General features: G+C 45.3%; 1 protein-coding gene across 6 annotated transcripts in view; it reads right to left on the minus strand.

Annotated features, from left to right (window-relative positions):
• AOPEP (aminopeptidase O (putative)) overlaps positions 1-24,626 on the minus strand; it is a 366,697-nt gene that overhangs the window by 150,035 nt on the left and 192,036 nt on the right. For all 6 annotated transcript variants that reach the window (XR_011649356.1, XM_004470934.3, XM_071216642.1 and 3 more), the window contains exons 6-7: positions 22,599-22,788; positions 19,730-19,836 (exon numbers count right to left, since the gene is read on the minus strand). Coding sequence is in view for 5 of the 6 variants with exons in the window: in XM_004470934.3 (XP_004470991.2) it covers positions 19,730-19,836; positions 22,599-22,788 (297 nt within the window). In the remaining variant the exon portion in view is untranslated. The remainder of the gene's footprint in view (positions 1-19,729; positions 19,837-22,598; positions 22,789-24,626) is intronic.

Consider the following 24,626-nt stretch of genomic DNA (forward strand, 5'->3'; position numbering starts at 1 on the left):
GTGTTCCTATTTCTCTGTTTCCTCTCCAAAACTTATTTTCCTTTCTGTTTTCTTAAATCGCAGCCATTCTAGTATATGTAAAATGGTATCTAATTGTGGTTTTGATGAGCGTTTCCCTAATGGCTAATAATGTTGAGCATCTTTTCTGTCTTAATAGGCATTTGTATATCTTCTTTGGAGAAATGTCTATTCAAGTCTTTTAACTTTTTTTTTTTTTAAATTAGAGAAGTTGTGGGTTTACAGAACAATCATTCAAAAAATACAGGATTTCAATACATCACCTCATTATTAACACCTTGTATAGTATTAACACCTTGTACATTTGCTACAACTTATGAAAGCACAACTTTATAATTGTACTATTAACCATAGTCCATGGTTTAACACTATGGCTCACTGTGTAATGCAGTTCCATGGATGGTTTTTAAAAATTTATTCTATTACCATATATACAGCCTAATATTTCCCCTTTTAACCACATTCAGATATATATTTCACTGCTGTTAATTACATTCACAATATTGTGCTGCCATCAGCACTATCTCTTACCAAAACATTTCCATCGTTCCAAACAGGAACTCTGGACATGTTAAGCCTTAGCTCCATTTTTTTTCCTTTACCATTTTAAAAATTGGATTGTTGATCTTTTTGTTGTTGAGGTGTAGGATTTCTTTATATATTCTGGATTTCTTAGATTTGTGGCTCTCAAATAGTTTCTATTTTGTAGGCTGTCTTTTTATTTTCACGACGAAGTCCTGTGATGCACGTAAGTTTTGAATTTTGATGAAGTCCCTTTGATCCATATTTTTTATTTGGTTTCTTGTGTCTTTGGTGCCACTGTGTTTTCTTCTAGGAATTTTATGGTTCCGGTTTTTATAATTAGGCCTTTGATCCATTTTGAGTTAATTTTTGTATAAGATGTGAGGTAGGAGTCCACCTTAATTCTTTTGCATATGGTTATCCAATTTTCCCAGCACCGTTTATTGAAGAGACTATTCTTTGCCCATTGAATTACACCTTGGTACCCTTGTCAAAATCAGCTGGCTATAATGTGAGGTTTTACTTCTGAACTCTCAATTATATTCCATTGGCCTATATGCCTGTTCTTGTGCTAGTATCATGCTGTTTTGATTACTGTAGCTTTATAATAAGTTTTAAAATCAGGAAGCATGAATCCTTCACCTTTGTTCTTCATTTTCAAAATGGTTTTGGATATTGAGGGCCCCTTTTAACCTTCCACATAAACTTAATGGTTGGTTTTTCCATTTCTGCAAAGAAGGCTGTTGAAATTTTGATTGGGATTGTGTTGAATCAGTAAAATGCTTTCACATCTTAACAATATTTAGTCTTCCTATCGTGCACATGGAATGTCCCTCCAATTTTATAGGTCTTCTTTCATTTCTTGCAGCAATGTTTTGTAGTTTTCTGTGTACAGACCCTTTACATACTTGGTTAGATTTATTCTTAGATATTTGAGTCTCTTATTTGCCCTTGTAAATGTCATTTTTTAAAAAAGATTTATTTTATTTACTTTATTTTTCTTCATTTATCCCCCCCCACCCGTTCCTCCAGATGGTTTGATCATCTGTCTGCTCACAGTTTGCTCACCTTCTACAGGAGGTGCCGGGAACTGAACCCAGGACCTTCCACATGAGAGGTGAGTGCCCAATGGACTAAGCCATATTTGCTCCCCAAGGGCTGCGGTGTCTGCTGACTTCTGGCCTCTGCTTGTTGTTGTGGGGGTGGAGTCTAGGTCGTTGGGGTGGGGACAGAGTCTAGATCATTGCAGTGGGAGGCAGTGTCTAGCTTGCTGCAGTGGGAGGCAGCTCCTAGCTCATTGTGGCAGAAGGCGGCATCTACTATTTTCTTTTAGGAGACACTGGGACATCCCGTGATGTAGAAACCTAAGTGGTTGAGCCACATCTGCTTCCCTAAATGTCATTTTTTTTCTTGATTTTCACTTCAGATTATTCATTACTAGTGTATAAAAACACCACTGATTTTGCATGCTGATCTTGTACTCTACCACTTTCCTGATTTTGTTTATTTAGGTAGAGTAAATTTGTATTGGAGTTTTCATGATTTTCTATATGGAGCAACATGTCATCTGAAATAGGGGAAATTTTACTTTTTCTTTTCCAAATTGGGTGCCTCTTTTCTTTTTCTTGACTAATTGCTATGGCTAGCACTTCAGTATAATGTTGAATACAGTGGTGACAGTGGGCATCCTTTTTTAAAGATTTATTTTTTATTTACTTCTCTCCCCTTCTCCACTCCCCCCACCCCAGTTGCCTGCTCTCTGTGTCCATTCGCTGTGTGTTCTTCTGTGTCCGCTTTTGTCAGCAGCACCTGGAATCTGTGTCTCGTTTTGTTGCATCATCTTGCTGTGTCAGCTCTCCATGTGTATGGCACCATTCCTGAGCAGGCTGCACTTTTTTTGTGCTGGGCAGCTCTCCTTACAGGGCACACTCCTTGCGTGTGGGGCTCCCCTACACGGGGATACCCCTGTGTGGCACGGCACTCCTTGCATGCATCAGCACTGTGCGTGGGCCAGTTCGTCACATGGGTCAGGAGGCCCTGGGTTTGAACCTTGGACCTCCCGTGTGGTAGGCAGACGGAATATCAGTTGGACCAAATCCACTTTACCAGTGGGCATCCTTATCTTCTTCCTGATCATAGAGGTAAAGCTTTGTCTTTTATCATTGGGTAGCATGTTAGCTGTTGGTTTTTCATGAATGTACTTTATCATGTTGAGGAAGTTTCTTTCTATTCCTAGTTTTCTAAGGGTGTCAAGAAGGGTTGTTGGATTTTGTCAAATGCCTTTTCTATGTCAATTGAAATGATCATGCTTTTTTTTTCTTTCCCTCTATTAATTTGGTGTGTCACACTAACTGATTTTCTTATGTTGAACAACTCTTGCATACCTGGGTAAACCCCACCTGATCATGGTGTATACTTCTGTTAATGTGCTGTTGGATTCGGTTTGCTAGATTTTGCTGAGGATTTGTGCATCTATATTCCTAATAGATATTGGTCTATACTTTTCTTTCTTGTGTTATCTTTAACTGGCTTTGTTATTATGAACTATCCTCTCCTCTTCAATTTTTTTTGGAAGAGTTTGAGCAGGATTCATGTTAATTCTTAGAATGTTTGGTAAAATTCACTTTGAAACATTGGTCTGGGCTTTTCTTTGTTGGGAGGTTTTTGACCATGAGTCGTTATCTTTACTTGTTATTGGTCTGTGGAGACCTCCTTTTTCTTCCTGAGTCAATGTGAATAGTTTGGGTGTATTAGGAATTTGTCCATTTCATCTAAATTATCTAGTGTGTTGACATACTGTTATTCATCATATCCTCATGATGTTTTTTATTTCTGTGGGGTTGGAAGTAATATCCTTCCTTCCATTTTTAATTTTAGTTATTTGTTTACTCTCTCTTCCTTCTTTCTTAGTCTAGCTAAGGTTCATTGAACCCAACTTTTGATTTTCCTGATTCATTCCACTGCCTTTTCATCCTCTATATCATTTATCTCCACTCTAATCTTTGTTATTTCCTTTCTTCTGCTTGCTTTAGGTTTAGTTTACTTTTCTTCCTTAGGTCCTTAAGTTGGGAGGCTATGTCCCTGACTTGAGCTTTTTCTTTCTTTTAATTGAAAGCATTTAGAGCTATACATTTTTCTCTCAACACTGCCTTTGCTGCATCCCATAAGTTTTGGTATGTTGTGTTTTCATTTTCATTCACTTCAAGATATTTGCTAATTTACCTTGTTACTTCTTTTGACCCATTGGTTGTTGAAGAGTTGTGTTGTTTAATTTCCACATATTTGTGACTTTTCCAGCTCTCCCTTTTTAAATGATTTCTAGCTTCATTCCATTTTGGTCAGGGAAGATAATGAATGATTTCAATATTTTGACCTTATTGAGAATTGTCATACAATATATGGTCATTTCTGGAAAAATGATGCATGTGTTCTTAGGAAGAACGCACATTTTGCTGCTATTGGGTGAATGTACTTGTCTGTTCATTCTAGTTGGTTTATAGTATCATTCAAATCTTCTATTTCCTTATTTATCTTCTGTCTAGAGGTTCTATCCTTCATTGAAAGCAGTGCCTTGAAGTCTCCTAATATCAATGTAGAACTGTCCATTTCTCCATTCACATCTGTCAATATTTGTTTCATATATTTTGGGGTCCTGCCATTAGGTGCATTATATTTATTACTGTTATGTCTTCTTGTAACTTGACCCCTTTATCAGTATACAGTGATGTCTTTGTCCCTCATAACAGTTTGGCTTAAAGTCTATTTATCTGATATTAGTATAGCTACCCCCACCCTCTTTTGGTTACTCTTTGCCTGGTATATTTTTTTCAATCCTTTCACTTTCAACCTACAAGTGTCTTTGAATTTATGGTGACTCTCTTTAACAGCATATAGTTGAATTATGCTTTGTTATCCATTTGCCAATCTCTGCCTTTGACTGGAGAATTTAATTCATTTCTATTTACTACTGAAAGTGTAGCAGTTTCTTCTTCCATTTTGCTAGGGCCTTTGTAAGTCTTTTACCTTTTTTGTTCCTCAATTCTCCCATTAATGCTACTTTCCATACTTATTTGACATTTTTATAGTGTAACACTTTCAGTCCCTTCTCATTTCCTTCTGTTTATATATTCCAGATATTTTCTTTGTTGTTACCAAGGAGCTTCAATTAACATCCCAAATCTATAAAAATCACATTTGTTTTGACATCAACTTAACATCAATAGCATACACAAACACTGTTCTATACTTCTCCTTCCCCCAACCTTTTGTTGTACTTATTGCAAATATTTTTATACAACATATGTCCAATACTATACATTTATTGTCACATTTGCATTTTAGAAACCTGTAAGAAGTGAAAAATGGACTTACATATTAAAAAAAAAATTCAATATTATTTATGGTTACCTTTACAGGAAGTGTTGTTTTTTTTCTGTTTTACTTTATTATTTATTTTTAAATAAGCTTTAGATTACATAAATAGAGGAAGTCTCTATTTTTTATGCTGTGTCAATCCACTGCTTGGTGTCCTTTCCTTTCAGTCTGAAGAACTCCCTTTAGCATTGCTTGTAGGGCAGGTCTAGTGGTGATGAACTTCCTCGACTTAGTTTATCTAAATCTTAACCTTAATCTTTCCCTCTTTTTTGAAAGGCAGTTTTACCAGATACAAAATTTTTGGTTGACAGTTGTTTTCTGCCTTCTTGCCTTGATGGTTTCTGTTGAGAAATTGGCTTTTAATCTAATTGGGACTTCCTTGTACATAACATGCTGCTTTTCTCCTGCAGTTTCAGAACTCCTTTCTTGTTCTTGGCATTCAACATTTTTGTTACTATATGTCTGAGAGTGGTTCTCTTTGAGTTTAGCCTGTTTGGGGTTCACTGGGCATCATGAAAGTATATATTCATGTCTTTAACTAAATTTGAGAAGTTTTCTACCTTTATTTCTTTGAATGTTCCTTCTGCCCCTTCTGTCTTTCTTCTAATTCTGGGACTTCCATAGTACATATATTGGCATGCTTGATAGTATCCCACTGGTCTTTTAGGCTCTGTTTACTTTTTTCCATTCTTTTTGCTTTCTGTTTCTAGGTCTGAGTCATTTCAATTGTCTTATCTTTGAGTTCACTGATTCTTCTGCCAGGTCCAATTTACTGTTGAAACGCTCTAGGGAATTTTTCATTTCAGTTATTGTGGTCTTTATTTCCAGGATTTTTCTTTGGTTCCTTTTTCAAATTTCTATCTCTTTACTGAGTGTTTCATATAACTCATTAATCATTTTCCTGATTTTTTAAGTTCTTCTTCTGCATTTTCCTGAATCTCCTGGAGCACATGAATATCTTGTTTTAAAGTTTTTTCGGGTATGTCCAAAGTCTAGTTTTCTTCATTCATGGTTTCTAAATTTATTTCTTGTTCCTTTGGATGGGCCATCATTTCTTATTTCTGTGTCCCATAATTTTTTATTCCACACTGTACATTTTAATATTTTAATGTGTTAGCTCTAGGATTTAGTCCCTGGGATATCTGTACTTTAAGTTTGTATCCAGCCAGAGATATGAGAGGGATTTCCCTGAGTGCCAGGAGCTAACACAAACAAATAAACCAATACTAAAAGCAACTGCCACAGTCTTGGTAAATTGGCTCAGTTTCGGCTTGCTCTACTTTAGAGTTTAGTCTACCCATGAAGAAGATCGGGCTGAGGCAAAATTGAAGTTGAGGGTCTTCTCCTTTTTTGAGCTTGCATTTTATCCTGGCCTAGTGTTTCCTCATGGCCTTAGGAACCCCTATTTACAGTAATCTGAATGCCTTCTCTACTTGCTGTGAAACAGTGTCCCCACCTTGAAGCTGCTCTATTATATGTCTTAAAGCCATGAATCATTTGCCCTAAGCTGCTTTGACTTAATTGTTACTTACTTTGCTTTAGTTGTCTGCAAGGGGCTTCTGCCTGCAGGGCAAATTCTATCATGTGAGCTAGAGATAAGTGTCTTTGTTTGGTCTTTCAGGCTGCCACCCAGTAGACTGGCATTGACAATAGGCACCCCAGCACATACACAGGGGTTACTCTGCTCCCTCTAAAACAGGGCTGGGGACCCACAGTAGGAGTGCAGGCCAGTTCCACATTGTACTGGGGAACAGGTGAAGGAGGGCCCAACAAGGGTGTCACAGCTTTTCCCATTGCTTTTAAAGCTGTGTTTTCCTGATTCACCCAATTACTGCAACCCTTTAACTGTTCTCTGGAGTTTTGAGGAAGATGGCTTATCAGTTTTTGATAGTTGTTCAAAGATTCTGTAGGGGAACAGCATCTTGTGCTGCCATCTTGGTTAACTAGAAGTCACTTATTGTGGCTTTGCTTTTGCATTTTTCTAATGACTAATGATGTTGAGTAATTTTTTATTTACTTACTGATCATATGTATTCTTCTTTGGAGAAATGTCTGTTCAAATCCTTTGCCCATTTTTTAATTGGTTGGTTTGTTAATCTATTGCTGTGTAGTAAGAATTCTTTATATATTCTAGATGCAAGTCCTTTATCAGATATATGATTTGCAAATACGTTCTCCCATTTTGTGAATTGTCTTTTCACTTTCCTGATTGTATTCTATAAGGCACGAAAGTTTTTAAATTTGTTGAAGTCATACTATCTATTTTTCCTTTGGTTGCTTGTGCTTTTAGTGTCATATCTAAAAATGTGTTGCCTAGTTCAAAATCATGAAGATTTACTCCTATGATTTTATCTAATAATTTTATAGCTGTAGTTTCTACATTTAGGTCTCTTGCCACTTTGAGTTATTAATAATTTTTGTATATGGTTTGAAGAAGAGGTCCAACCTCATTCTTTTGCATATGGCTATCCAGTAGTGTTAGCATCATATGTTGAATGATTTAATTATCTTGGCCCCCTTGTTGAAAATTAACTGACCATAAATGTGTGGGTTTATTTCTCAACTCTAAATTTTATCCCTTGGTCTATCTCTTTATGCTAATATCACAGTGTCTTAGTTATTGTTGCTTCGTAGTTAGGTTTTGAAATTGAGATGTATGAGCCCCTAAAGTTTCTTCTTCTTCTTTTAAAGATTTCTTAGGGTCTACTAGGTCCCTTACATTTCCATATGAATTTTAGGATCAGCTTGTCAATTTCTACAGAAAAGGCAGCTGGATTTTGATAGGGATTGTACTGGATCTACAGGTCAGCTTAAGGAATATTGCCCTCTGTGTTAGTCAGGGTTCTAACAGAACCATCAGGAATAGGATATATATATCTATCTGTATATATGTATTAACATTATGAGATTTATTATAGGAATTGGCACACACAACCATGAGGGCTGGCAAGACTGAATTCTGTGGGCAGCCCACAAGTTAAGAACTTCAGTGCAGGTTTCTGTGAATTCCTCAGGAGAAGCTGGCTGGCTGTAGCCGAGATGGAAATTCTTCTTTCTGACTGTGGAAATCATCAGTTCTCCCTTTAAGGCCTCCAACTAATCGGATGAGACTTTTCTCATGGCTGAAGGCAACTCTCTTTTGTTGATTGTAGATTTAATCAGCAATAGAAGTAACTGACTGACCAATGACTTAAATCCATGAAATACCCTCACAGTAACCATCAGGCCAATGCTTCTAGACCAAACAACTGGATGCCGGCACCCCGCCCAGTCGGCATATAAGAGTAAGCATAATACCATCTCAACAATCTTCCAATCCATGAACACGACATGTCTTTCTATCTATTTAGGTCTTCTTTAATTTATTTCAATGATGTTTTATAGTTTTTGATGTATAGGTTTTGACGGCTTGTATTTTTGGTAAAATTTATTCCTAGGTATTTTATTCTTTCTGATACTCTTATAAATAGAATTATTTTCTTAATTTCATTTTGGATTGCTTATCGCTAGTGTATAAAAATACATCTGATATTTGTATATTAATCTTGTAACCTGCTACCTTACCGAACTTGTTTATCAGCGCTTATAGATTTTTTTCGTGGGTTACTTAAGATTTTTTATATATAAAATCATGTATTCTGCCAATAGGAATGGTTTCACTTCTTCATTTTCAATCTGAATGCCTTTTATTTCCTTTTGTTGCCTAACTGCCCTGGCTACAACCATTCAGTACAATATTGAATAGAAGTATAATCCCTCTCTTTTATTCTCTCTCCTATATGGGTTTTAAAGGGCCAAGTGCCCCTGTAAAACTGGATTTTAATATCTAGTTAAGATATTCATTTGCAGCAGGTCCAGTGGTACTCTTGCACTGTTTTTGTCAGCCATTATAGGTCAAAACTATTGGCCAAAACACAAACTACACAGTAGGAAGGGGGAACATAGAGAGTAAGCAAACATTTGTAGTACAATGCCAATTTAGGACCATAGAGAGAGTACTCACTCACTAGCCAACAAGATAATTCTGATTGGCTGGGAGCACAAGATATCCTCAGAGTATGGGCAAAATAAGAGTGAACTATTATTGGTTGGTTTATGTATGTGAATTATTTCTTAGGAAAATATTTCATAGGCGAATAGTGTTACAATAAATCAGTGCTACACAGGTGAGCAATACAGAAGCAGGCACATAAAGATTTTATTTTCTAGAGTAATCAAAAGAAAATGGTAGCAATGGTTATCTTAGGGTGAGGCACTACAGTGATGGCAATGACATTTTATACCTTTCTAAATGGTTTGAGTTTTCCTACAGCGCAATTTTATCTTTGAGAAAAAATAAATGAACCACAGTTATTTAAGTGATCATTATGAACTGCTTTTTTATTTCTTCTTTATATTTTTCTAGATTAAAAAAAATACTACTGAATGTTCATGAAAAACAAAACATCATGTACTGTACATACGTAATTCAGGGTCTATTAGAGGAGAATTCCGTCCATCCCTTAGAAATACCTAAGGATGAGTTACCAGGGAGCCATGTAGAAAATTGATGAGGGAGGATTATTTGAATTCAATTATTAGGGCGTCTGCCGGCTTTGCTCTGTAAATGAGCTGAGAGCGGATGGTGTCCCTCCAACAGGAAACAGGATCTGAGTAGGCAGCTCAGGGGGTGGCAATGGGCTTTGAAACAGGAAAGGACAGAGTTGGTTTCTGGCTGGTTGACAGTCCTAAAGTGGTCCAGAAAAGGCTGGCTCAGGTAGAGTATACACTGGCCATGAAAGGGTAGAAACCACCTACACAGCTAGCTGGCTAAGGAATGAGCTTCAAACAAAGAGAAAGGGTGGAAGGGGATACCAAGGGACTGAGGCAGAAAGGGCAGGAGGCAGGAATTACAAGATCCACATGCAGATCCCAGGAAGGGTGTGGGCCAATGCCACCCATTCGGAAGCTCAGGTGGGAACTTTTGAGGGCCACAGAGATCAGAAAGTTTTTATTCTCAGGACCGTGGGACTGTGGTCAGATTGTGCTGAGAGGCAGGAGAGGTGTACAAAGGAGAGCCAGAGGGGACACCTGGGTGGCCCTTTGGTAGAAATTGGAACAGGAATAAATTTTGGGAGGATGTGAAGCGTCTATGTGCCTTAGAAGCAGTGCCAAGTTAATCCTTACCTCAAGCTAGTAGTTTGAGCATCTTTGTTTGACTTTCAGGCTTTTTATTTTTTAATCTCAACCTTTTCATTTGTAACCAGGCCTCTTGACGTCGTTTTAAACTTCCTTTTCTTCGTTCAATTTGCTTTTTAAACATTCCAGGCAGTTGTGAGCTTCTCAGGAGGAAAGGGAGAGGTTCCCAGGCTGGAGGGGTAAAGACAATGGGACTAGCTGCGGTGGTCCCCAGTTTGAACCATAGTCAACCATTTTAGATTGACCCAAATGGCAATTTTCTATGATTCAGTCTAACATATGTGTTCTAAATGATTTTTTTGGGGGGGCATTCAACCCATTTTTTTTCTTCACACCAACCTATAAGGAAGAAACTATTGTGTTCTTGTCCCCATTTTATAGCTGAGGAGACTGAGGCTCAGGGAGGTCAAGTAACTCTCTAAGGTCACACAGCAAGAAGTGAAGCCAAGTCTCAAACCCAGGCAGTCTGGCTTCAAGGGTGACTCATAAACATTATGCTACGATATACTAGGTTGAGCCCCAAAGATGGACCAACTCTGGAGCAGAGTTCAGCGCTGTATCCCCAAACCACACTTCTCTAAAATAACGCAGCAACCACCAAGCCTCGGTCAAGAAGGAACCCCGACTATTGTGTTTCATTCTCTTCTAAATCATAACAAACAAGCCTCACTAAGCCCACATATTTAACCAGTTCCTTTAATGGGTCAATTCTTATGGGCAGTCTGGGATAACTTTAAGTTGTATGATGAAGAGCCTCCTTTCAAGCCATGTTGACATTTCAATCAGGCTTGAATAGCCCCAAATGAGCAACCCACTCAGCCAGAGCCTTAGGCCAAAGGAGTGGATCCTAAGCTCTTCTAAACTCAGGCCTGGGATCCTAAAATAGCCGCCTCCTTCCGTCTGGCCTCTAGTCCCTTTTTTTTTGAGGTACCTTGGTACCTGAACCCAGAACCTCATTTGTGGGAAGCTTCTGCTCAATCACTGGGCCACACTGGCTCCCCTGAGTTGGCTTTCTCTTTTGTTTGCTTGTTTGCTTTTAGGAAGCACCAGGGACGGAACCCAGGACCTCCCATGTGGGAAGCAGGCGCTCAACTGCTCGAGCCACAGCTGCTCCCAGTCTCTGTGTCTTTAATCAGCTGTAAGCCCAAAGGCTGGGTAATCTTCCCAGAGTTCCATTTTCATTATGTCATTCTTGGGAGTTAAAATAGAGTCAGGCAAACTCCTGAATTTGGCATCTCTGGCACTCCATCCCTTAGTCTCGCCTTAGCCGGCTCTCCTTCAATCTCCCAGGTTCCTCATGCAGCTAGCCTCTCCAGGAGACCCATTCTCACCAGCTGGCTCATTTCCACAGCCAACCCATATTTATGCCTGTGGGTTTGCTCACCGAGTTCCCTCCCTCCATCTTCACCATCAATGCCAACCTTTCTTAACATCCCAGCCCAGGCTTCACCTTCTCCCAGGGATCCTCTGGGATCCTACCAACATTAGATTCTTAGTTCTTGGAAGTCCGAGGGTGCAGCCTAAGATTTGTCTTTCTATCGCCTTGTCACCCTCATTTCAACCCTCCAAATAATATATGAGGACCCTTGGGGACGGAGACCATGTAATCTATGATTCTTCCACAATTACTGAGTGCCCACTCAGTGCCAAGCACTGTGCTAGGGGCTGGGTGTACAGAGGTGAACATGATAGAGCCCCAAGCTCAAAAGGCTGAGGGGCCAACATAAAGAGATCTTTAGGTTGGACCATATGACATTGCAAAAATGGTTGAAATATCGGCAATTTAATATGGTTCAACTTAAACATAAAGATAATTATCAACTAATGTAGTAAGAGCAGGGATGTAGTACAACCAGAGAATCTGGGGCGCAGAAGAGGGATGCCAATTTATTTTGCCAAGGTAGGGACTGAGACTTTTTTGGAAGGCAGTGATATCTGTTCTCAATCGTAATGATTTGGAGTTATACAGCAGGGGAGGGATATTCCAAATAGAGACCCCATGAAAAACCAACGCCATGGAGGTAAGAAAGAGCAGGAGGATAGTGGGTTCTATGAGCTATTTGGGGGCGGTTACAGAGTAATGCAAAGAATGGCAAGATATGAGACTGGACAAACAGACAGGAGTCATATTGTGCGTGGCCCTGCACACTGAAGGAGTCGGAAGCTTTTCCTGCAGGTGACAGGAAGCTTTTGAAGAGTTTTACGCAACAAAATGGTAGAACCATGCGGTGTTTTAAGTAGAGCTCTCCAGTGTCAGTGAGGAAGATGGATTGGAGGGGATTAAGACTAGAAGCATAAAAACAATTAGTTTGCTACTGCATAGTGCAAGCAAGAGACGACGGGGTTCTAAATAGAGAGATGGTGGTATTAGGGTTGGGGAAGAAGGGTTGAATTGAAGAAATATGTATGGGATAAAATCAGCAATTTTTAGTGATTTATTACGCCCTCTCAGGGGAGGAAAGAAGGAGAGAGAGGAGTTAGATGACTCGCACTTGGATGAGTGCGTGAACCTGTGGTACCACCAATGAGTTCAACACCATAGGAGAATGAGCAGATGGGCACAAGGAGAGGGCACTGCTAGTTTGAGAGAACAGAAGGACAACCAGGAAAAGACATCAAGTGGGAAGTTAAGCATTCACCATTCACATCTGATCTGGAGGTGGAGATTCGGGGCCACCAGCACTGCCAGGGAGGGTAGCAGGCAGTGTCCTGCCCCGCCCCATCCACTGGGACCTCTTGCCATCTTGTGCCCACCAGCTCTGGGCGTGCTCTCTGCATCTCTGTTCCGAGGGTGGCTCTCAGGTTGCCAGAGTCCATTCTGTAGGGGACCACAGAGAGCTGGAAGTAGCTGGGAATTTCCATCTTTCCCACCACGGACACCCCTAGCTCTTGATGGGGGCCTCTCTGAGGGGGCCCACACTGCCTCCCAAGCAGCCCTGGGTGACTTGACATGATATCACACCCTGGCTTGGCCTCCTTCCATTTGCACTTCCACTACTACATCTCTCCCTGCCTGGGAACATTTCCTAGAAAATCCCTCTCATAGAAATCACATCAGGGTCTGCTTCTGGGGAATCTCACCTAAGAGGAGACCACTCCAGGAAGAAGCACTGTCCCTGGAGACACTGACTGAAGAGGCAGGTGGACATAGGGAAGGCAGAAAAGAGATAGCTGAGGGACAGCAGAGGGGTACAAGGAGAAGATGGGGTTGCCATGAAAGCCAGGTAATAGAAGTTTCCAGAAAGGAAGAGTTATTAATGCTGCTGAATGAAGCAGAGAAGCCCAATAAGATAAGAACTGAATGAAATACGCTCATGAAAGCTGGTGATCGTAAGAGTTCAATGACCTTGGGGGGGGGGCGGGGGGGAGGTTGGGACACAACAGTTTCCCTAGACTAGTGAGGGCAGGAAGCAGATTCCAGAGGGCCAGAGTTCATGAGAGGCGTGGGAATGGAGATTAGAAGACAGATGGGGATGCCGAGTTATTATAGAAGGAGGGAATATTAAAGATGCGAGAAATGTGAGCTTATTTACCAGTTAAGGGGGAAGAGCTGAAGAGAGAGAGGGGCTAGCAAGAGAGGACAAGGAGTGACAGGGCAAGGTGCTGGCAGAGGTGGGCCACGGGGGGCTGGCAAATGAAACAAAGCTTTCTCCCTTGAATCACAGAGACTGTTCCTTCAATTAGGTAAAGTCTTTAGGCTTTAAATTTAAAACGAAGCACAAACTAATAAAAATGAGGCAGATTAAATTCAGGCACAAATGCTGTATTTCCAAGATAAGGAGGTGATTGGCTTCCATCAGGATCATTAAAAAGGACTGCCTCGTGTTCTCAGTAACCTGCGAGACTAAGCCCAGGGAGCCCCATAAAAGAGAGGGCCCCACGGAGCTCCTCTGAGTGGACGGTTGTTCTAGTCTGGACCACTGCTGTTAGTCCAGTGGGACCGCTGAGGCCACTGCTGGCTCTCCCTGACAAGAGAGGACACACCCAGCCCATGAGCCTTTCACCCTTTGTGGACATGTGGCTCCTCCCTGCCCCTATCCCTGACTGGCAGAGGGTTTTCAAGCTCGCTTTTCTTGCACTCAGATCCTATAAGTTCTGCGACTGGCATCCAGGCATATTAAGACATGTAGGCTGGTTTTGGTAATGGATGGCAGTGATGGTAGCGCAACATTGTAACTGATTAAAATCACTGAACCGCACACTTAAATAAGGTTAAAACAGGAGATAGCATTTTCTATGTATATATCACCACAACGAAAATTTTTGAAAAATTTAAAAAAGCGCTCAGGGGAGCAGATATAGCTCGAGCGGATGGGCACCTGCTTGCCACGTATGAGGTCCTGGGTTCTATCCCTGGTGTCTTCTCAGAAAAAAACAAAAAGGCACTTGGGCTTCTGCGACGTCAAGGTAGAGGTGGCTGCAGGGGTCTTTATGGATCCGAAGGGGCGACATGGCAGATGGTCTCAGCTTTCCCAGCGGGGCTGGAGGCAAGAGAAGGGAGAATGGGGAAGGTCTGGCATACACATGGACACCGAAGGCCATGGGAGAAGGGCGCCAACCAAGGACAAGGAAAGGGAGCTGTTAGCGGCTCTGGGGAGCCAGGTACAAGTGAAGTAAGGAGGGAAGGCACTTCTGCAGGGATGAGGAGCAGCAGAGGAAGCTGGAGGTGAGAGTGTGGCAGCCACGGAGGCTCTCAGGGGAGGGGAGCTTCTCCACGAGGTAGGCGTGGGGCGCCGCGAAGGGATGTGGGCCACGCATGGGCGTGAAGAGACTCTGATGGTATTCGAGACATTTTAGAAATTAAAGTTTTGAGAGAAACTCATTGAGAGGTGAAAACTTCATGTGTGATAAAGAGTCTTACTATTTTAAATGGGACCTACGGAGCCTGGGCATCATGCAAACTCAGGGTATTCGGGCGTGCACTTTATATCTTGGCTGTAGAGTTAAACGCTTGGTTTTTTCCTTTCTTTGTGACCAGTGGGTGAGGCATTCATGAGGAAGGCAGAGAAAGACATCCACATCCATCTAGAATTGTATCAACTGTGGAGGCAGCAATTAAAGGAACGAGCCACGTCAGACCTCATGCTTCTCAGTGCCTTTTGAGCATGATGTATTTTAACGTTTTTCTCAGCATGAGCTTAACGATGTATCCAGAAAAAAGGGGAGGAGATAATAAATCACACACAATAAAAACCAAGAGCGATTTCTTCTGACCCCGGCACAGAAGCTCTTCCATCCCGTGGGGCCTGCCAGAATCCGCTAGCTGAAAGCACTTAGAGAGAAGATGCCGGAATCAAGCTGCAGACCCTAGAGACGAGAGGTACAAGGAGGCTTTCTGAAGCCCCCTAGGATCTTATTTTTGGCAAGAGCCTTGGCCATGGCACTGGTGGAGAGAAGAGCTTTTAGACAAGGGTGGACAAGAGACGAGTGCTGGGCACAGGCGGCCAAGCGGGTGGCCTTTGCCTAAGTCGACAGTTCTGCTCAGGGCTGCTGGAGAGGCGAGGGATAGTCTGCAGAGAGCCGCTGAGTCTTGCTGATGGGAAAGGCATCTTTAATAATTAAGTGAGTAAAGGTCTGGCGTAGTAACGTGACCCCTAACATTTTGAAACCATAAGCAAATGGACACACCTCAGGAGCCAGCAGCCACTTTAAAGACTCCCCAGCTGATGAAGGCTGAGAGGGAGCACTGTGACCAGAGAAAAATTCCCACAGAGTCTGTGAAAGACAGACTTGATGAGATCCACGATTCAGCATCGGAATGTATGGACGGCGCAAGTGGCCAACGGCTCTTAGGCCCTTGAAGGTAGTGAGTCAAAGCCAAACACAATTTCATTTCTCCTCTTCTCATTTTGTTAATAATCTAGTATCTAGAATCAACACGATGTTTTCTTTATTCTTTATTTCTTTATTTTTAAAAACAATCAGACATAGGCTTTCATGCACTAAGTGACAAAGATGCTTGATGTTTTTTTTTAACCCAGACCTTCCCGATCTTCCAGAGTTCAAGATACCTGGAGTATTCTTTTTTTTTAAATGCAAGTGAATTCTGTATCAAGGTCCTTGAAAGCAGGGATATGGTATAGGGAAAAGAGGATCAAATCCCTGCTCAGCTGTTTATCAGCTGTACCATGCTGGGCATGTTACTTAGTCTTGGTGAGCCTTGAGTCATCTCAGTAAAGGTCTTGAATGGCCAGCAAGAGAGGTGGAGAAGGACTGACTGTTGAAGCAGAAGGAAATCCAGGGGAGTGTGATGCATAGAAGCAAAGAGAAGAGAGTGTTCTGGGAAGGAGGGAGTGGTCAACCATGGCGAAAGCTGCTGGGAAGATGGGCAAGATGAGAAAGGTTTCCATGGCTTCTGGAAACACCAAGGCTCTAACCAAGACACGCCGAAGACTGACAATGCTCTTGACCCATCATTTCAAGACCATGAAGTAAGTGGGGAGGGAGAGGGGGAGCTGCATCTCTGATCACTGTACTATTTTAAGGAATTTCTTTCCCAAGGTCTTATTTGCAGATTAAAACAGGAACAAATAAAAACCAAAATCCCTGAGAACAAATTTTGACTGTTCTTGCTCTTCCTTTTGCTTTGTATAACTTCCAAGTTTTCTGTGCTCACGGAAGTGGGGAAATCTAGGTGATGGGATAAACTAAACCTAGGCTCTATAATTCAGGGCAGGTTCAGAAACATTTCCTCTTCGGTGTAAGTGCATCTGATAGCAGTAGTTTCCATACCGAGGTGCAAGAAGTCTTTAGAAAGCAGTCATTTTATGGTTAGCCTAAATTTAGGCAAACATAATTTCTGAATATGGAGATAAAGAGAAACAAATGCCAAAATAAGGCTTCTAGTGCAAGGGCCTAAAAATACCGTATTCTCTCTCCCTGCTCCACCCACAAGGGAAAGGATCATGGTCCTCAGAAGCTGGGGTGACCACAGCTCCCTGGAAGCTAGAGGTAAGGCACTGCGCGTGTACTGACAGCCCGGTGCACAATCCAACTCGCTTACAAAGCTGCAAACACAGTTCGTCAACTCCTATTAGTCATGACAGCCCCCACCCCCACCCCAAAGGACCAAGGCCGTACAGAACCAGAGGCTTCGAAGGGACTTGGAGGCGTGGGGAACGGAGACGGCCTCTTAGCTGGGGAAAAGAAGTACAGGGCTTTGCACAGTTATGCAGCTCTCCCCGAGCATGCTCCCGTGTTACCCCTCTTAAAACAAGTCTCTTGTGACTTTCATCTGCCTCAGTTTCCTCCCCATTCCTGCTGCCCTCCCTAGCAAAACTCCACTGACAGAGTCTATATCTACCCTCCCTGCTTCCCGACCCCATCCGCTCTTCTGTCTGCTTCTATCTGGCTTCCTTCGCCAGTCGTAAATACATTTATGAAGGTCAAGGTCGCCAACATCTTCCACAGGGGCCAACTCAAGGATCGCGTGTCTCTCTTCATTTTCTGACCACCTCTCAGCAGCAGCCACGAGTCAGCCGCCCCCACCTTTCTGACTCACTTTTCTTCACTTTTTTATCTGCCTCCTGACTTCTCCCGCTTTCCCCCCCCTGGTGATTTCGCTGTGCTCATCATTTCAAAAAAATGGTAACAAGCTGAACGCTCCTACCTCTCCATCGAGCTCTCGCCTGGGAGGTCCCACCCACCGAGTTCTGTTCTCAAAAGTGAGTATCTGTTTGGCATCTCAGACTTCACGCCTCCAAAATGGAAATCTTTTGGCGCCCTTCCAAGCCTGCCCCTCACCGGATCTTTACCACCTCCATCAGCGGCCGCAGGGCCGCACCGTCTAGACTGGTTTGCTCAAGTCAAAACCCGACCAGCCACTCCTGAGACTCTCGTTTCCCTCTCCTCCGCAGTCAGTTCATCAGAGACCTGCTAGTTCTATGGCCAAAATGTGTCCCAAAGGAGTCTGCTTCTTGCTTCTGTCACCACCACCACCAGGAATGTCGCATGGTGACAGCAACCTTCCAGCTCTTCCTCTTACTTGCCCTTCTGCTGCCCGCAGTCCATTCACACAGCACCAGACAACACTGAAAACACAAGGCAGGCCAAACGTCCTGTCTCGGCTTCCGTTGCACTTAGAGGGAAGCCAAATGAGCTGGTTCCCGGCTGCCTCTCGCCCCCTCTTCCCTTGGCACCACTGTCCAGCCACAGCTCTCCTTTCTGTCCCCACAGCAGGCCACACCCTCTCCTGCCATGGGCCTTCGTGCTCCCCCCTCTGCCGGGCCATGCACAGGCCCAGCGCCGGCTCCGAGGGGCATGCCCCAACTACCCTGCCTTGGTAGACCCCCTCCAGGGATCCCGTCAGCCACCCTGCAGCCCCTTTCACGGCTCTGGGACCACCTGCAAGTAGCTGCGTGGGCAGCGGCGTCCCTGCTGAGTGGAAACTTCCTGAGAGCAGGGGCCTGGGCCACTCGGACCGTCTGCCTCGCCAGCCTGCGTGGCGCAGGGGTGGAGCTCAGGACACGTGCTCAGGGAATGGACAAGGGCTGGGCCGGGGAGGCAGGGCTCCCGGCTTCTGGCCTGGCTCTTCTTGCCACCTGGGCCGGCCGCTGCCTGCAAACAATGGGTGAGTCAGCTCGAAGGCTGGGGCTAGCGTGCGAGCTCGGGGCGCTTTTCCGTGGGAAGCGTGCAGCTCTCCACACCCCGCGCTCTGAGGTTCCCCAGCGACGACGCACAAACGCGCCGGGTCAGGCCCCGCGCTGGGTGGATCTCCCTAGAACTTGTGCCTCCCGGGGACGCTCGGCTGGGAAGTCACGAGGAGCGGGTGTTTGTTTAAAAACGAGCCAACAGCAGCACAAGTGGTCCACGCAGGCTTCCGCCTGGGGAGGGCCACTGGCCTCTGCGGCTGCCATCCCCAGAGGGCCAGGGAGAAGGGGGAAGCGGGGAGGGTCTGCTCTCCCCGCCTGTCTGACTGCTGACTCAGGATGCCTGAATCCAGCCCAGGGGCGGGAGGCAAAGCTTGTTGTCATGGCAACTGCAGTGCTCCTGGGGCCTAGGCACAGGGGTGCAGAGAAGCAGCTATTTACAGTCGTGTTGAAAACACAGAAGATGAGGAGCAGAGAGAGGACAAAAATGGCAAGAAGCAATAAACAAACAACCACCGCGCTGTACGACGATCTAAAAACAGAATGCAGGAGCTGGAAGCAGCAGCCTCCTACAGACCACGAGCGAGCAGGAGCCGCTGCCTGCTGGCGACATCCGAGACAAAAGGCCCCAGTGACAAAAACATCTGTTCCTACTAAACACTTAGGCATCAATATTTTTCCTGAAGATTTCTTTCCCTGTAGCATTCAAGGGTGGCTGTCTGCCAGGCGGTCAAATCCCAACCTTTCACGTGTCCACAGCCACCACGTCAAGTGACTACTAGAACTTCAAACACTAGAACCATGTCCAGAAAACGGCTCGTGGGTTTTGTGTTCTTTTCTCTCTGAATAGAGACACCGGGAAACTGTCAGCAGGCAAATCCAAGCCCACACCGTGGAAGGCTTAAAAACATACCAACTGCCCTCCTCGGCCGATTTAATTTTAAAAAGGAAACCCAGCAGATTTCATCGGCTGACCTGGATGAGGCTTGCAGGAGAGCAGAGCAGGGAGGGAGCAAGGAGGAGAGGGGTAGGTAGCCGTGGCGTTTTACCTTAACACTTGCATCTCCTCGGCGGAGTTTTGCACCTCATCCTGCAGGCGCCGCCAGCGCAGGCAGGCCCTCAGCTCCTGCTGCTCCTGGGCCTCGCGGGGGGACAGCTGCTCAGGCCACAGACACACAGACACGTGCAGAAGAGACAGTCACCATTGGATTCCTCGCACGGGGCGGGGGCCGCCGTTTGTTTCAAGCCGGGTTGGCGCTGACAGCCTCCCGCCAGCAGAAAAGTCAAAGGGCCAAAGAGGCCTCTGGGTCCCTCAAAGAAGAACCGGCTGCACACCCTCTGATGCCGGCCTAGGAGGGGCCCGGGGTCCTCCCCCGCCCCCCAACATCACACCTGGCCCGGGGAGTGTGGATGGCCCCAGGGGCCCATTTCTACTTGGATTCCATCCAGCCCTTTCCTGCTGGCCCTTTCTGCACAGGGCGGGGAAGCTCTCTTGCCTTTCCATCCTGGTTTGCCCCCACCCTGGGTTTTGCTGAGGACTGTTTACAGTGCAGCCTGCTAATGAAACCCAGATGAATCTTCTGCACAGAACCAGAGGTTGACCCCCGGAACTCATTGGGAGGAAGGTTACAGCTATCCCACCCTGCCCTACGCGTCAGAACGGGCTGCTGTCACTCTGATGTACTCACTAGACCATCTCTCTGCGGGGAAAGGGGTGTGTTTGAGCAACAGAATATTCACTGGAGAGGGAAAATATCTAGTATCTATAGGCCTTTCTTTTCTCAGGGACTCTGGAGATTCAAGGTCCCTAATGATTCATTACACAGACATTTACAGAGTCCGTGAGGCCCTGGGGGATATTCTGGAAAATGGGACTGAGCCCCTGCCGAGAGGCCTCCGTGGGGAGAGGGATGAGAAGGCAGGGGACAGGGGTGAAGGAGGACAGACGCCTGCCTGCCAGGCATGGTCTCCGGGGCTTCCCTGGGAGCCTGATGGGATCTTCGGGGCACACAGGGATCAGGCAGGGGAGTGGAAATGCCAGGAAGCGCGCAAGCCCGTGCTAGGCAGCTGGGGCCTGGAAGGAGGATGGCATTTTCAGGGAATGGCAAGGGAGGCAGGAAGGCTGGGCGCAGACCCCGGCCTGGGAAGGAGGAGGAGGAGCTGGGCAGCTGGCAGAAGCCAGAGGACAGGGGGACTTTGGGCGGCCCTGGCTGGCAAGACCCCGCTTCTCCCCTACCCCCTGTCACAGAGATGGAGACGGCCTTCCATGGGGAGGAGGGAAGCGAGTTAGCTGCAGGATTGAATGGTGTCACTTGTCACCACCCAGGGCCGCTTAGACCAGATGGGTGCTGCTGCCCTTCGGAGCACTGCCGCCCACACGGCCCGGTGCCCTCTTCACTGGCGGGGCCCACTCTGACCAGGGGAGGGAAATGGGGTGGCCAGCCCCTCCCTGTCCCCAGAGAGCTCCTCTCCTGCTTGCAAAGACCTGCTGGGAGCCCTCTCCGGGGACCAGCACCAGCTCAGGATCCCCCTTAAAGGAAAGGCTCAGGGTGCTGGGTGGGCTTTCAGAAAGGTCTCCAAATTCTGTGGTGGAATCTAGAATGTCCGCTTTGCCTCAAGAGCAGCACATTCATATTTTTGCGTGCACCCTGGAGGATGATGTGAGTTGTCCTCTACATCCAGGGTCAGGGAGAAGGAGGGATAGGGAAAGTGCGAAGAAAGAACTCCTATTTCCCCTTCAAGGCCTGTGTCAGAAGACACTTCCTCCGGGAAGGCTTCCTGGATCCCCTCAGACCAGGCCTTTTCTGCCTTGGACGCCCACCAGGATGTAAACTTTGGTATTTGCATCTCTTTTCTAATTCATTTTCTTCCCTCTTCCACTACGTGCTTTCCTCATCTTCTGAAGTAGACTATGACCTCTTTTGGAGTAGTGCAGAATTCTGAGGGTGGTAATCAGTCTGGGCTATCCAGAGAATGCCAGTCAGTAAAAAAAAAATACAGAGATTTCAACAGGCAGGAGGAACTTGAACCACATCACACAAGTATGCACAAAAATGGCAACTTTGGAAAATGCCAGACAGTGCAAGTGTGTACAGGGTAGGGGTGAAAAGGGAAAAGAAGTGATCCAGGTATCAGGAAGCAGTTTAGCTGCCACAACCTCATTAGAATTGGTGACCACTTCTTTAAAGTAAGTGTTACGAACTGGGAGCAATCTGGGTGTGTTACGTTTGCATAATATTTCTGAAATTAGTAAATTTCACATACAAATCCAGATTTGTCTCTTAAAAAACTAGAAGCCCAAGCTATACTGAAAACCTCCCTCCAACATAACAGTTGGTTAGAGCTGAGTTAACTGCTGCCAGTTTGCCACAGACCTTACCATTCCCTTATCTGTAACACCGGTTCATTCTTCATTCATTACTTGCCTGCAGACATTTGAGTATGACTCCTGATTTAAACTTTAATCTTATTACATAAAACACACACACACACAAGAACCCAAAGTCAACATCAACATAACCCTAACCACGAAGAAGCCTTTGAGCACGACATAGCTGACCGTCTCTCCAAGTCTCTGCTCAAATGCACCCTTGTCAGAAAAGCCTTCTCTTACCACCCTATAAAATAGCACTTCCCCTGTCCCTCTCTATCCAGCTTCGTTTTTCTTCGCAGTTCTCATCGCTGCCCGACACATTTCAGATTTGTTTGCTTATTTGTCTACTCCCTCTCCTGTCTCTAGATTGTGAACCCCGTGGGGAGCAGGGACTTTCCCCATCTCCTTTACACAGCTCTCTCCCCAGCAAACAGAAGAGTGCCTGGGCCGCAGTGGGGGCTCCAGGCGTAGCTGTGGAGTGAACGGATGGTTCTGAAGAGAACTTGGCTCCCGGCAGTGAAATGCTTAGGGTCACTTCAACCCACCTGCTGCGCTTCAGCCCAGAACACGTCTTCCAGGTGCGTGGCGAACCCTTCGCTCAGCCACTCCTCCGTCCAGTCGCGGGCCCCGATGGCCAGGCCAAACCAGGCGTGAGCAATTTCGTGGCACAGACGGGTCCCGCAGAGATGGTTCCCTCCTGCCAAGGTGCTCTGGGAGAGGAAGACGATGTGTGGGCTGTGGAGAGTGGGGGACAAAACGCAGAGAGACTTGTCAGAGCCTGCCCTCAGGGGCTACCCCAGTGAGGCGGGGAGCCTGTTATTATCATGTGCATGCTAGATCATGACCCAGAGGCTCCACAGCTCGGATGCTTTTGGAACTAAATGAGTGGCCGTTTGCCTTTCTGGCAGTGGTTCAGGTGGCCGTCGCTGCCAAGCAGTTGTCTCTGTCATCAGACGGCTATTACCTGTAATAAGCAACCTGCACCAAAAGTTTAATGCTGAAAAAAATTACAAGGCCCGTGGAAGCATTTACTCTGAAAATCTGGATTGTAAAAGGAGAACAGGTGTGAGAACGTGGAGGCCCTACTGTCAGGAGAGTGATCAAAGAAGACCCTTCAGCCAAAAATCCCAGCAGCTTAAAGACAAATGGAGAAGTCATGCGGAAGGGCAGGAAAAGCTCAGAAGAATGAAACCAAAAATTTTCCATTGCACACTGGGGTTGCCTGCTGAGTTGACAAACTAACAGGGGCTGTGAAATGGGCGAGGTTTCAAGGAGACTCAGATAAACGCCAAGTCTCAGTAAGGCAGAGATTTTCAGGGGCGTCACCCTTTATCTGGACATAGCAAATTAATCCTGAGGGACAGAAGGCAGGGAGTAAGCCCACCCAGGTGTGCAAATGGCCTCAGGGATGGCACTAGCTGGGGAGATTTATCTAATCTCATTTTTAATACCTTGAAACCCACAATACACCATGCTTAGAACTGCAGAGATGAAATGGGAGGAAGGGAGGCTGAAGAAAGAAGAGGCAAATGGAATGCCGCCACCTTTGGCATTTATTGTTTATCCAGGACTGTTTATAGTCTTCCTACAGAAGACTTTGCTCTTAAAAAAAAAATCTCCCCTCCATCACTTAAACGAGTTGTGAACTGTTCAAATCAACAGCCATTTGTTTGCCATCATGTTGGCTCTGCACAAGCCAAACTTGCTTGCAGATTTTCCTTCAGCCTCCAAGGCCACCATTAGAGAAAACCCCACCTCTATTTCCCTCGTATAACATCACCCATTCAGCTCAGAGGGCCCAAGTGAACACAAGGGAGTCACATGCACCAAAGCAGACCGCTTTCATGTGACATACTAACAGGGCCAGCATGGAACTGAAAAAGCATCCGCCAGGCTCTTGAAAGAGTCTGTCAGACATCTCAGACAGTCAGAGTGGAGTTGGAGCAACTGGGACAAAGGGATATTGCAATGCAACAATCACTAATAGCCAGTAACCAACCAAAAAGGGAGGGAGGAAGGAAGGAAGGGAGGGAGGAAGGAAGGGAGGGAGGGAGGGAGGGAGGGAGGGAGGGAGGGAGGGAGGGAGGGAGGGAGGGAGGGAGGGAGGGAGGGAGGGAGGGAGGGAGGGAGGGAGGGAGGGAGGAAGGAAGGAAGGAAGGAAGGAAGGAAGGAAGGAAGGAAGGAAGGAAGGAAGGAAGGAAGGAAGGAAGGAAGGAAGGAAGGAAAGAAGCTGAGAGGCACAGGAGCTCAATTTCCTCTTACAGAGAAGGCTGCCTCTGTTGAAAAGCCAGACTGTGCAACCTGGCATTTTCAAGTCAATGACCCCTCGCTCTGGCATGTGCACTGCTACAAAGAAAAGCCACAGAAATGTACCGAGTAAATAACATTCCAGACATACTGCTGGCAGCGGTTGACCCTTTTGGCTAAAACAAAACAGAAGTAACTTCAGGCCTCGTAAACAGGCTTGGAGACAAGCTTGCATTGGAAGGGTCCCCCAGCCGGCCAGCCAGCAGACACAGCGTCCAAGGACGGAGTTAGAGCTCTGTCTAGCTGACCTGGCCACTCCAGCCCAG

This window comes from Dasypus novemcinctus, chromosome 8 (genome assembly GCF_030445035.2).
Source record: "Dasypus novemcinctus isolate mDasNov1 chromosome 8, mDasNov1.1.hap2, whole genome shotgun sequence".
Lineage (NCBI taxonomy): Eukaryota > Metazoa > Chordata > Mammalia > Cingulata > Dasypodidae > Dasypus > Dasypus novemcinctus.